This window comes from Oncorhynchus masou, chromosome 28 (assembly GCF_036934945.1).
Source record: "Oncorhynchus masou masou isolate Uvic2021 chromosome 28, UVic_Omas_1.1, whole genome shotgun sequence".
NCBI classification, from domain to species: Eukaryota; Metazoa; Chordata; class Actinopteri; order Salmoniformes; family Salmonidae; genus Oncorhynchus; species Oncorhynchus masou.
In genome coordinates, this window is record NC_088239.1 from 67,351,394 (window position 1) to 67,364,748 (window position 13,355).

Here is a 13,355-nt window from a genome sequence, read left to right on the forward strand (position 1 = left end):
GGGGAGGCTTGCAAGCCGAAGAACACCATCCCAACCGTGAAGCATGGGGGTGGCAGCATCATGTTGTGGAGGTGCTTTGCTGCAGGAGGGACTGGTGAACTTCACAAAATAGATGGCACCATGAGGAAGAAAAGTATGTGGATATATTGAAGCAACATCTCAAGACATCAGTCAGGAAGTTAAAGCTTGGTCACAAATGGGTATTCCAAATGGACAATGACCCCAAGCATACTTCCAAAGATGTGGCAAAATGGCTTAAGGACAACAAAGTCAAGGTATTGGAGTGGCCATCACAAAGCCATTTGTGGGCAGAACTGAAAAAGTGTGTGCGAGCAAGGAGGCCTACAAACTTAACAAAATTCACCCAACTTATTGTGGGAAGCTTGTGGAAGGATACCCGAAACGTTTGACCCAAGTTAAACATTTTACAGGTAATGCTACCAAATACTAATTGAGTGTATGTAAACTTCTGACTCAGTGGGAATGTGATGAAAGAAAGAAAAGCTGAAATAAATCATTCTCTCTACAATTATTCAGACATTTAACATTCTTAAAATAAAGTGGTGATCCTAACTGACCTAAAACAGGGAACTATTACTAGGATTAAATGTCAAGAATTGTGAAACACTGAGTTTAAATGTATTTGGCTAAGGTGTATGTAAACTTCCGACTTCAACTGTACTTAGTTTTACCTGCATTCAATACTAATTGCAATACTAATTTCTGTAATACAATGAAGGTAGACTGTAGTTCATATAGAGCCTGGTCAATCATGGGGCAACCTGCACATCTGTTGTTTTTTTTCTGTTACTGCCACACACACACACCATCTCTCCTCACGGAACTCTTGTCTCCCTGGATGCAACTTCTGCCCGCTCATTGGCTGAAGCGGAGAATGCCCTTGCCGCCGGTTGGCTAAAAGTCTATCCACTTTGTTTTGACATATAAGTGTAAGTGTTGATCTGAACTGTGGCGTACGAATAGCCGTCCCACAAATGACAAACCCCGCACCCCATCCTGCACAGAGTGGATTCAGACAGCGATGTACATAGATCCTGTCCTGCTAGAGAGCCTATATACCTTACTAAACAGGTTAATATCCTAACATATCTTAGTTCATATATTATAAGCCTAACATTTCTACAGCGAATAGGAGAAGATATTTTTCTGATATTCTAGTGGATATTAAATTACATTTTTGTTCAATCTCCTCTTTGTATTTGAAGAAGAAAAAGGCTCACCATGCTCTCTGCTTGTCTGGAGTTCCTGGGGATGGGGTTGTGCCTACTGGGCTCGCTCCTGGTCATGATCGCGTGCGGGCTGCCCATGTGGAAGGTGACGGCGTTCATCGATATGAATATCGTGGTCGCGCAGACCAACTGGGACGGGCTCTGGATGTCATGCGTGGTGCAGAGCACTGGCCAGATGCAGTGCAAGATGCACGACTCGGTGCTGGCGCTCAGCCATGACCTGCAGACAGCGCGCGCCCTCACGGTGATCGCGGCGGTTCTTGGGGTGGCGGGGCTGGTGGTGACTATTGCCGGGGCGCAGTGCACTAACTGTATCAAGACCGAATTGGTGAAAGCAAAAGTGGTGCACGCCGGTGGGGTGGTCTACATCATCAGCGGTCTATTGGTTTTGGTTCCCCTCTGTTGGATGGCCAATAACATCATAGTAGACTTTTACAACCCAGATGTGTCCTCGTCCAAGAAGAGGGAGATAGGAGCGGCTATCTATATCGGCTGGGCCGCCACAGCCCTGCTCCTTCTGGGGGGAACCATGCTGTGCTGCTCCTGTCCCCAGCGAGGCAAGAGTGCCTATCCCACCAAGACCATCTCGGCCAACGGAGACTTCGACAAGAGACATTATGTGTAGATGATGAAAAGAGAGTTTTGCGCACTTCCAAACTTGCCACAGGAGCCAGACAGACAAGTTAATGTCTACCCTTCCCGTTTGATGCCCATCACATACGCATATCTTTATTGTGGTCACCTAGAACGGAGGCTTTGATAAGGGAAATGATGTGTAGGCTAGACGATATCAGGATTCTTTTTTCATTTGGTTTGATTGTCTGTTATGCCGACTTCACCAACCTTTAACTTCCTCAGTTTGAAATCAGTGTATATTTTTTCGAAGATATATTTCTGTGTGTTGTAGGCTACACCGTTGTATAGGGGTCTGGCGACCAGAAAATAAAAACAAAAATGTTGCCAATGAAGCCATACACACCGAGAGCGCAGCGAACGACCAAAACATTGAAACAGTGATCCATCAACTAAGGGAATTTCGTATTTTTCACCCAACTTGTAACCCAAATCCAATGACAAGGTTATAGTTTTGGTTGATCTCAAGTTAAATTCACGTTAGTTGACAAATCAACCACATGTAAATCAAAACTAGACTTTGAACGATGTCTGTGCCCAGTGGGACCTTGTTGTGTAGCCTATCCATTGTGTAGCGTTTTTTATAAACTCTTGTATTTGCATATTACTATTTCCTCAGTATTATATAGGCTAAAGGTAAATATGTTTTAAATGTTGATGTTATCATTTGACACTAGGCTATTGTCTGGACAGAGTGGTCTGTCAAATCTGTGTGCTCTGTGAATAAAGCCTATTGTTCTCAACTGGCTTTTGTGTCTGCATGTAAGTTGTAAATAGCTACATACATAGAAGGGGGGACTGGTTTTCAACATAGTTAATAACTTTAGGTTCCCACACTGGACGTGTCCTTTGTAAGCAGTGAATGCTACTCAGAACAATGTGCCCTCATATGATGATCAAATGAGCTTATTTGCATTTGAATGCTGTTGTATTGTACTGTATAACTAGCTGACTGTGGACCTATCTGTTTTCCTGGCCCTCTTTAAACTATTGGGCACTTGATGTTTTATAATAAAAATGAAATCACAAACCCCCTTGTGTTTCTGTGTAGTATTATTGTCTGTTACATGTGGATTATGCTATTTTTATTCTAATAGTATGTACTATTGACTGTTTATTAAGCACAGTTCACAATACAGTTTCAGTTGCATTACTGAGGTTTCTCTACATTGACCTTCTACCACACACACAAACATACAATATATAGTGCATTCAAAAGTATTCAGACCCTTTCACTTTTTCCACATTTTGTTACATTACAGCCTTATTCTGAAATTGATTAAATAAAAAATGATCCTCATCAAACTACACACAATACCCCATAATGATGAAGTGAAAACCGTTTTTAAGAACTTCTTGCACATTTATTGAAAACAAAAAACAAAAATTCCTTATTTACATAAGTATTCAGTCTCTTTGCAATGACTCAAAATTGAGCTCAGGTGCATCCTGTTTCCATTGATCATCCTTGAGATGTTTCTACAGCTGTGGTAAATCAATTGATTGGATATAATTTGGAAAGGCACACACCTGTCTATATAATGTCCCACAGTTGACAGTGCATGTCAGAGCAAAAACCAAGCCATGAGGTCGAAGGAATTGCCCGTAGAGCTCCGAGACAGGATTGTATCGAGGCACAGATCGGAGATGTTCGATCGGGTTCAAGTCCATTCTCTGGCTGGGCCACTCAAGGACGTTCAGAGACTTGTCCCAAAGCCACTCTTGCAGTGTCTTGGCTGTGTGCTCAGGGTCATTGTCCTGTTGGAAGGTGAACCTTTGCCCCAGTCTGAGAACCTGCTCCAGAGCGCTCAGGACTTCATCAAGGATCTCTCTGTACTTTGCGCCATTCATCTTTCCCTTGATCCTGGCTCCACATCCAACCTGACAGAGCTTGAGAGGATCCGCAGAGAAGAATGGGAGAAATTCCCCAAATACAGGTGTGCCAAGCTTGTAGCGTCATACCCAAGAAGATTTGAGTCTGTAATTGCTGCCAAAGCTGCTTCAACAAAGTACTGAATAAAAGATCTGAATACTTATGTAAATATGATATTTCAGATTTTTTATATTTAATACATTTGCAAAAATGTCTAAAAAACAGTTTTTGTTTTGTCATTGTGGGTTATTGTGTGTAGATTGGGGGGGGAAATAATTTAATACATTTTAGAATAAGGCTGTAACGAAATGTGGAAAAAGTGAAGGGGTCTGAAAATTTTCAGAATGCACTGTGAATACATAAACATAGGCCTGTGTGTAATCGTAGCCTCTGCTAACTCAGCACATCCCAACTTTCACCTTCTGGATTACAATGATATAAACAAGGACTGATGAATGTATTACTGGTTGTTAAACTTGAATCAAAGTGACTGAAAAACACAAACTAATAACACAGTGGTCCACAAACATTTATTACCCTGTGGCCTAAACGTTTGTCAAATGTTATTTGGAAAGCAGCAAATGTGACTATAACAGAAAGGGAGAACTACAGGACTGTTCTCTGAACACAGTACAGCACATCTCAAATAGCAATGTATAATTAAAGGAGGAAATGGAAAAGCAAACAAAACAAATAACCTGACATAAAATTGTTCACATTTTAGCTGTTCTTTAAACCAGATATTTACTAGAGGGCATGGGCTAGCTAGGGAGTAGAAGCTAGAGGTTAGTAGCTAAATGTATGAGCTCAGGGTAGAGGGTATAGGGCAGGGATGTCAGGAGGGTAGTGGCTGAGGGTGGATTTGGGACTGGTGTGCCTCTCCTGAAGCCTGCATGTGCCTGCTGTCCTCTTCAGGTCAGAGGTCAGGGTGGTGTCTTATCTGGTGCCGTTTCCGGTCGCCATCTTGGGAGAACCTCTTCCCACACTCAGAACAAATGTATGGTTTCTCTCCAGTGTGACTCCTCATATGTATGATCAAAGCACTCCTTCGGAAGCAGCGTTTCCCACAGCAGGGACACTCATGAGGTCTCTCTCCTGTGTGAACCATCTGGTGTCTCTTCACACTGTTAGAGCGAGAGAAAGTCTTCCCACAGACAGGGCAGGAGTAGCTGGCCCTCGCCCCAGCGTGCCACTGGAGGTGGATCCGGAGTGTGGTGGACTGGACGAAACTCTTCCCACACTCTGAGCAGCTGTATGGTTTTTCTCCTGTGTGAGATCTCTGGTGCACCTTAAATGCGCTTGGCTTGTTGAAAGTCATTCCACAGTCACTGCAAAGGTAAGAACTCTTTTTCACAGTTTTTCGCTGATGTCTTTTCTGGTGGATCTCAAATTGTCTTTTGTCTGAGAACGCCTTTCCACAGTCAGAGCAATGGTGAGGTAGCTCTCCAACATGTACCTGCAGGTGACTATTTAACATTGCCTGTGTAGAGAACTTCTCCTCACACATAGAGCAGTGGTAACGTGTCTTTTCCTTGTGTTTCCGCTGGTGTCTTTTTAGATGTTCCAATCGAGTGAAGCTCTTACCACAATCAGAGCAGTGATTAGACTTCTCTTTATGTGTATGCTGGTGTCTTCTCAAGTGATAGGCTCTGGTAAAACCTTTACCACAGTCTGAGCATTGGTGAAGCATCTTTCCAGCATGTTTCTGCTGGTGTCTTTCAAACGCTTGTAACGACTGGAATAGTTTCCCACAGTCGGTGCAGAGGTGAGGCTTTTCCCCGGCATGCACTTTCATGTGACTTCTTAGTTGTGCTGCTTTAAAGAAACACTCATCACAGTTAGTGCAATGGTATGATTTGTCAGTCATATGGCTTCGCTGGTGTTTTTTCAAATGCTCCGGTCGAGTGAAGCTTTTACCACAATCAGAGCATTGGTGAAATTTTTCTTTGTTATGTGTTTGCTTGTGTCTTTTTAAATGATAGACTCGGGTAAAACTCTTACCACAGTCTAAGCAGTGGTAGGGCTTGTCTCTGGTTTTAGAACTGTTGTCACAGGCATCATCATCACCATCTTTATCACTACTGTCACCAGCATCATAATAATCATTACCATTATTTTCATCATCACCGTTATAATCATAATCGTCATCAACACCATCATAATCATCATCACCACCACCACCATCAGAGATTGTGGCCATTTCCTTCCCTTTCTCCAACGTTCTCTGACGCAATTGTCTATCTGTATGTAAACTGATGTCCTTGCTGTCAAACATTGTGTCCTTTAGTGCCACCCCCTCTACCTCAGGTGTCACACAGATTATTTTGTGATCTGTCTCTTTAAGAGAGAAAATGTCTTCTTCAGAGTCATTTGAATCAGTTTCAGTAACCTGATGCACTTCTCTTTCTCTCTTTCCTGTTTTGGGTGACTTTTTATCACTCTGCTTCGATTTGCACATTTTCTGTATGTGTCCTCTTTTGTTACATTGTCTACAGTCTTTGTCTTTCAACCAGCAATCGACAGGGTCATGTGACTTTTTACCACACCGAAAGCATGCCTGTGATTTCTCTTGACGTCGGGTGTTCATCTTGTTCACTGTGCATTCCACTGTATTTTTCCTCTGTAACTCTCCTGCATCTTTTGCGGCAGTTTCCATTGATATGGCTATGTCCAATGCGCGCGCCAATGTCAGATCTATTTCTGATAAGAGCCGTTTCTGTGTGCTCTCGTTGTGTAACCCGAATACCAGCCTGTCTCTGAGCGCATCCGACAATCCCTGTCCGAACTGACAATACTGCGAGAGCTGGCGGAGCTCCGCAATGTACTCCGGTATTGACTCTGTCTTTTGCTGATTCCGTTTGTGAAATCGGAAACGTTCGGCTATGACCAGCGGCTTTGGATTTAGATGGGTCTGTAACGCGTTTACAATCTCTTTGAAGGTCTTCTCTTCTGGCTTTGTCGGTGCTGTAAGGGTACATAGCAAGTTATATGTTTTAGCTCCCATTACACCCAGAAGTACCCCCACTTTCCTTTCAGCTTCTACATCGTTAGCAAAGCAATACTGCTCAAGTCTCTCGATATATGTAGCCCAATCCTCTATGGTGTTATCGAAATTGTCCATTTGCAGCAGCAGGTCCATTTTGGGGGTAGAGCTATCAACGTGATATCCTCAATATCAAGCAAATAAAGTATGTTTTAGTCTATTTTTCTCCCCGATGTTGGTGTTCAGTACACGGTAGTTATTGTACTTCAAGCAGAGATAACGTTTACATGAATTCTTTCTTCTTATGAGTTTCCGGTAGACTAAGACGCTGTGTTGCGTATTGCTGCCTTTCACAGGTCGGAGTGTGAATTGCACATTTTGTCACAAAAAAAGGTGAGTTTACATAACTTCACCTTGTACGATCTTTTGGCTCATTCGACAGTGCAGACGATTTTAAAGGCGAGTCGAGACGGACTAATCTACAAATCACCTTGAATCATAAATAACTACTCAATGTTATTTGTAGATCAGTCAGTCGTTCACAATGTACCCATGATACATAGCGGTGTTGGTGCTCCTGAACATGGCCTATGACCTAATTGTTCAAATTCAAGCACAGAATGTGCAGTACTTGAATAAGTATCACTGCTCAAGTAGCAACATACATTAGTACCTAGGATAAATGCTATATAATGGTATCCCATTATTTCATACATAACACATTGTCTATGGAGATGCCTTTTATTCTGTATCCACTGGACGCTTTTGATTTAGGAGGATTTAGCGCTCAGTTAAGTAAAGGTACAGTAGGAGAGTCCTAGCCCAAAAATCCACTAAAGGAGCCTAACGTTACTCCTTACAGTCCAAAGGCCTACATGTTCTGTTCAAAGGCAAAATGGATTGGAAGCCAAAACATGTGACCAGATTCTCAATTGATGTATGGTTCTGGAAACATAAATCCCTCTACTTCCATTTCACATCAAAATTATTCCATAAATGCAAAATACAGACTTACTGTACACCAGTGGAGGCTGTTGAGGGGAGGATGATGCATAATAATGTCTGGAACAGAGCAAATTGAATAGAATCAAACAATGCGTTTGATGTACTGAATACCATTCCACTGATTCCTCTCCAGCCATTACCACGAGCCTGTCCTCCCCAATTTAAGGTACCACCAACCTCCTGTGCTGTACTCTGGTTTAACCGGTTTTGGCACAGTTGCAACCAACAGTATTTTCAGTGATAACACTTGTGGTGTCTGTCTTCTGTTTACACATAGGTGTTAGGAGACACATATAGCTAATTAGCACAGGTAGTCAACTCTGTCTTCCGTAAACACTCGGGCTGTGACATGGAGATTTGGCCAAGTGGGAACACTAACCCTATAAAGGTGTTTATAAATTTAACATTTTGTTTTTAGAAAATAATTTCTTGCTGATATGATATAAGGTATTTATACTTCCAAACCCGTACCGCAATTAATGCGTGTTAATATTCAAACCGAGATTCGTGGCTCTTAACAAAACTCTCCCATACAGAAGCCTTCATCCAATGTTTCTTATCTATAATGTAATGGAACTGAGAGTCATGATCAAGCTGGGCTAGGAGAATCCCAACTAGCTAGTTAGCTGTCCCGCTACTGATGTGTTGCCTTTTAACTGGTGATTAAATCTAAACTTTTCTCAATGAATCGATCTAAGATTCGGACCGGGAAAGGAAAACTTGTAATTAGCTTACAAAAACAATATTGTTATCAAAAATAGCTAGGGAACTATCTACACTTTAAAAACATGCTAGCAAGCTACGGAGGTAAGATGTAAACAGAGCGACGTCATCAGCTTCTTCTTCTTGTGCATTTTCCGCAGCCTGTACGCTTTTGAGCATATGAACATCATCAGCGTTACCTCTCTCACGGTTTTCTATTGGTCGTCACTAGTTACCACAGTCACAAAGTCAGAGGGCCCGCCTAGTCGACCAATTAGATGAGGGAGTGTGAATCCGGCTCGGAAAGCCTGCCTACCCGACCAATCAGATGAGGGAATGTGAAGACGCGTATGCCAGTTTACGCCTCGATCACACCGAGAGTATTATTGCATTTTGGTACACCAGAAGCACATTCATTTCCAATGGAACGCTGTGTTTGCCTTGCAACATTGCGTTGTTGTAAGTTCTGTGTGGTGCATACGTTGGACTTATCGAATGTATGTGTCAAACTGCATGAGTAGACGGTTTGACAGAAATAGTAGCAGAATGAATGTTGATCTTTTGTTGCACACATATCCAGATGATGCTGCGTACCAATTCGCGCGAAAACACTGTAGGTGTGATCGAGGCGATTATGGATCGTGGGAAATGCTGCATTTTCTTAACATCACATCTGAGCAGCATGGTGATGAAGAAGATTTCTGTCCATACTGAGGTCCATCTGGAAGAGGACAGAAGATGACCTCTAAGAAGGTGTTGTGGGTCAATGTGCAGGCCATCATAAAGAGATCACAGACCTCACTTATCATCTTCAAAATGAGCAGTGCATGACGGACCTGTCTTCACATCTGCAAAGCCTATTGCTGGATATGAAGGCTCATGTTCCACAGCATAAATAAATTTGCCTTTGGTTTAAACGTTTCACACCGGACATCTAAAAACTGGTAGGACAGAGTGAGTGGAACATTCTACCAATTGAGTACATTTTGAATAGGGCAACTTTTATTTCAACTAATTATAACATTCTATCATAAAGAGGTAAACTTAATTTAAAAAAATGGTCATATCAAGATGTTAAGTAAATAAATGACCATAGTGAGTGCCCAAGTGCCAAATAACGGAACAGGATTGAAGTTTATCTTAAATCAGCCAATTTAACTGTGTACATTTTACTTGAGGATTACTTGTGGATTTTGGGAAAAAAATTCAAATCAAAGTGTACATTTTTGTCTACATGCAATTTTAAAAACAATACAGATATTGGAGTAAATAATAGAGATATATAGATAGATCTAAATTTTTAAGTCCTCAATTTTCTTCTTCCAACAGGGGTGGGGAGACATTTTTTCAGTTTCAAAGTTAAGTTCCTGCAATTCTACACATTTTTCCATGACTTATGCCATGTTAATATGATATCTGGTGAGCGTGACAAACAAAATCAGTAGGGCCCTCTGGAGGTCCGGTTGGTAATTCAGATAGCTGGCTAGACTAACTAGACTAAATTACCAATCTTAATTTTTTTACTGACATGGGATAATTGAGTGACTTTCAATGAGTGACATATAACAAGAGGAACATTTCTGATGCACAACTAAGTTTTGAAACTGCCCCTTTTGTATTCTACTATTCTAACTCAACCGTAATTTGACACGCATACTTAGTAACAAAATGTTAAAAATATCAAATGAACTGCAATATGCTGTCTTCAATCAACTCAGTGTGCAGTTCAATTGAAGTGCATATGAAGTTCAACTAGTTATACTGCAGGACTGTAGCATGCAGTTTATATTGTAGTTTATTTGCATTATAACTGTGCCACTACTGTTTTTTTGTTTTTCAAAAAAAATTCCGGTCTGGACCTTGGTGTCCTCATATGTAGGGTTAAGACAAGTAACTATGAGTAAGGGCAAACATCATGATAAAGCCTGCAAGCGGAGTTTGAATAAGACATCCGATTTGCATTTAGAAATGTTGGTTTTATTATGGATAATAAATAACCAAATCATTGATGGATCACTAGACAAAACAAATGCATGTATCTCGTCTGCCCCTGCATGCCGGTCGGCATACGGTCATCACACTCCTTCATCTGATTGGTTGTTGCCTGCAAACTGTAAGCCAGCATACACGTTCAACATTCATCTGATTGGTCAAGTAGGCAGACCTTCTTACTTTGTGGCTAACTAGAGACCTTTTCGGTGATCAGAAGCCTGTCACGTGGTTTCTGTTCATAATGTAGGCTACTGGGATAAATAACTGTAGTTGTAGCTAGTATCCTGCTTTGCTAAATCATTTTTTGTTGTTTTCCATCTATTGAATGCACCATGAATACTGTACACAATGATGAATGGATAGTAATATAGTTACGAAAAAAAATATGAATGTGGTTCCTCTGTAGGTTTCTTCCTAGGTTCCTGGCTTTCTAGGGAGTTTTTCCCAAGCAACGGTGCTTCAACATCTGCATAGAGGGGTTGGTTGTTTAGCAACAAAACAGATGCGTGCGCAAATATGGGGCAAAACAAATGGAGTTTGCTTAGATTGTTGACAACATGTAAGCTATATTTCATCTCCAATGTGGATTGAAAACAAATACATTTGCACAATGAGCACTTGTCTCTCAAATACATAATTACAATTGTTGGTTAGCTAGCTAGCAGATTTTAGCCATGATATGGGAAATAGTACAAACCACCAGACCCTCCAGGAATTACTTTGCGACCCCCTGGTATAGGGGCTGGGGGGTATGAGCTAGTAGGGTAGGGGCTGAGGGTGGATTTGGGTGCCTGTGTGCCTGTACTGAAGCCTGCCTGTGCCTGCTGTCCTCTTCAGGTCAGAGGTCAGGGTGGTGTCTTATTTGGTGTCGTTTCCGGTCACCGTCTTGGGAGAACCTCTTCCCGCACTCAGAACAAATGTATGGTTTCTCTCCAGTGTGAATCCTCATATGTATAATCAAAGCACTCCTTCGGAAGCAGCGTTTCCCACAGCAGTGGCACTCATGAGGTCTGTCTCCTGTGTGAACCATCTGGTGTCTCCTCACACTGTCAGCTCGAGAGAAAATCTTCCCACAGACAGGGCAGGAGTAGCTGGCCCTCGCCCCAGCGTGCCACTGGAGGTGGATCCGGAGTGTGGTGGACTGGACAAAACTCTTCCCGCACTCTGAGCAGCTGTATGGTTTTTCTCCTGTGTGAGATCTCTGGTGCACCTTAAATGTGCTTGGCTTGCTGAAAGTCATTCCACAGTCACTGCAAAGGTAAGAACTCTTTTTTACAGTTTTTCGCTGATGTCTTTTCTGGTGGATGTCAAATTGTCTTTTGTCTGAGAACGCCTTTCCACAGTCAGAGCAATGGTGAGGTAGCTCTCCAACATGTACCTGCAGGTGACTATTTAACATTGCCTGTGTAGAGAACTTCTCCTCACACATAGAGCAGTGGTAACGTGTCTTTTCCTTGTGTTTCCGCTGGTGTCTTTTTAGATTTTCCGGACGAGTGAAGCTCTTACCACAATCAGAGCAGTGATTAGACTTCTCTTTATGTGTATGCTGGTGTCTTCTCAAGTGATAGGCTCTGGTAAAACCTTTACCACAGTCTGAGCATTGGTGAAGCATCTTTCCAGCATGTTTCTGCTGGTGTCTTTCAAACGCGTGTAACGACTGGAATAGTTTCCCACAGTCGGTGCAGAGGTGAGGCTTTTCCCCGGCATGCACTTTCATGTGACTTCTTAGTTGTGCTGCTTTAAAGAAACACTCATCACAGTTAGTGCAATGGTATGATTTGTCAGTCATATGGCTTCGCTGGTGTTTTTTCAAATGCTCTGGTCGAGTGAAGCTTTTACCACAATCAGAGCATTGGTGAAATTTTTCTTTGTTATGTGTTTGCTTGTGTCTTTTTAAATGATAGACTCGGGTAAAACTCTTACCGCAGTCTAAGCAGTGGTAGGGCTTGTCTCTGGTTTTAGAACTGTTGTCACAGGCATCATCATCACCATCTTTATCACTACTGTCACCAGCATCATAATAATCATTACCATTATTTTCATCATTATCATCGTTATAATCATAATCGTCATCATCATCAACACCATCATAATCATCGCCACCATCAGAGATTGTGGCCATTTCCTTCCCTTTCTCCAACGTTCTCTGACGCAATTGTCTATCTGTATGTAAACTGATGTCCTTGCTGTCAAACATTGTGTCCTTTAGTGCCACCCCCTCTACCTCAGGTGTCACACAGATTATTTTGTGATCTGTCTCTTTAAGAGAGAAAATGTCTTCTTCAGAGTCATTTGAATCAGTTTCAGTAACCTGATGCACTTCTCTTTCTCTCTTTCCTGTTTTTGGTGACTTTTTATCACTCTGCTTCGATTTGCACATTTTCTGTATGTGTCCTCTTTTGTTACATTGTCTACAGTCTTTGTCTTTCAACCAGCAATCGACAGGGTCATGTGACTTTTTACCACACCGAAAGCATGCCTGTGATTTCTCTTGACGTCGGGTGTTCATCTTGTTCACTGTGCATTCCACTGTATTTTTCCTCTGTAACTCTCCTGCATCTTCTGCGTCAGTTTCCATTGATATGGCTATGTCCAATGCGCGCGCCAATGTCAGATCTATTTCTGATAAGAGCCGTTTCTGTGTGCTCTCGTTGTGTAACCCGAATACCAGCCTGTCTCTGAGCGCATCCGACAATCCCTGTCCGAACTGACAATACTGCGAGAGCTGGCGGAGCTCCGCAATGTACTCCGGTATTAACTCTGTCTTTTGCTGATTCCGTTTGTGAAATCGGAAACGTTCGGCTATGACCAGCGGCTTTGGATTTAGATGGGTCTGTAACGCGTTTACAATCTCTATGAAAGTCTTCTCTTCTGGCTTTGTCGGTGCTGTAAGGGTACATAGCAAGTTATATGTTTT

At 42.1% G+C, this 13,355-nt stretch overlaps 2 protein-coding genes across 2 annotated transcripts; one reads left to right on the plus strand and one right to left on the minus strand.

The window, feature by feature from the left end:
• The first annotated feature begins 967 nt into the window (after positions 1 to 967).
• Positions 968 to 2,914, plus strand: LOC135518132 (claudin-4-like). Its single transcript, XM_064943046.1, has 2 exons — positions 968 to 1,092; positions 1,227 to 2,914. Exons 1-2 carry the CDS (start codon positions 1,043 to 1,045, stop codon positions 1,873 to 1,875), a joined length of 699 nt encoding a protein of 232 aa, XP_064799118.1. The 5' UTR covers positions 968 to 1,042; the 3' UTR covers positions 1,876 to 2,914.
• A 1,758-nt stretch (positions 2,915 to 4,672) lies between these two features.
• Positions 4,673 to 5,551, minus strand: LOC135517046 (zinc finger protein 567-like). The gene has a single exon (XM_064941072.1). The coding sequence runs from the start codon at positions 5,549 to 5,551 to the stop codon at positions 4,673 to 4,675; it is 879 nt and encodes a 292-aa protein (XP_064797144.1).
• Positions 5,552 to 13,355: the final 7,804 nt, after the last annotated feature.

What these genes read in the sequence shown, in the direction of transcription:
- LOC135517046 (XM_064941072.1), bottom strand. Translation starts at nt 5,551, where the DNA reads ATGAAAGTGCATGCCGGGGAAAAGCCTCACCTCTGCACCGACTGTGGG.
- LOC135518132 (XM_064943046.1), top strand. Translation starts at nt 1,043, where the DNA reads ATGTACATAGATCCTGTCCTGCTAGAGAGCCTATATACCTTACTAAAC. An exon ending in CTATATACCTTACTAAACAG is followed by an intron (nt 1,093 to 1,226) that starts GTTAATATCCTA and finishes TTGTATTTGAAG; the next exon opens with AAGAAAAAGGCTCACCATGC.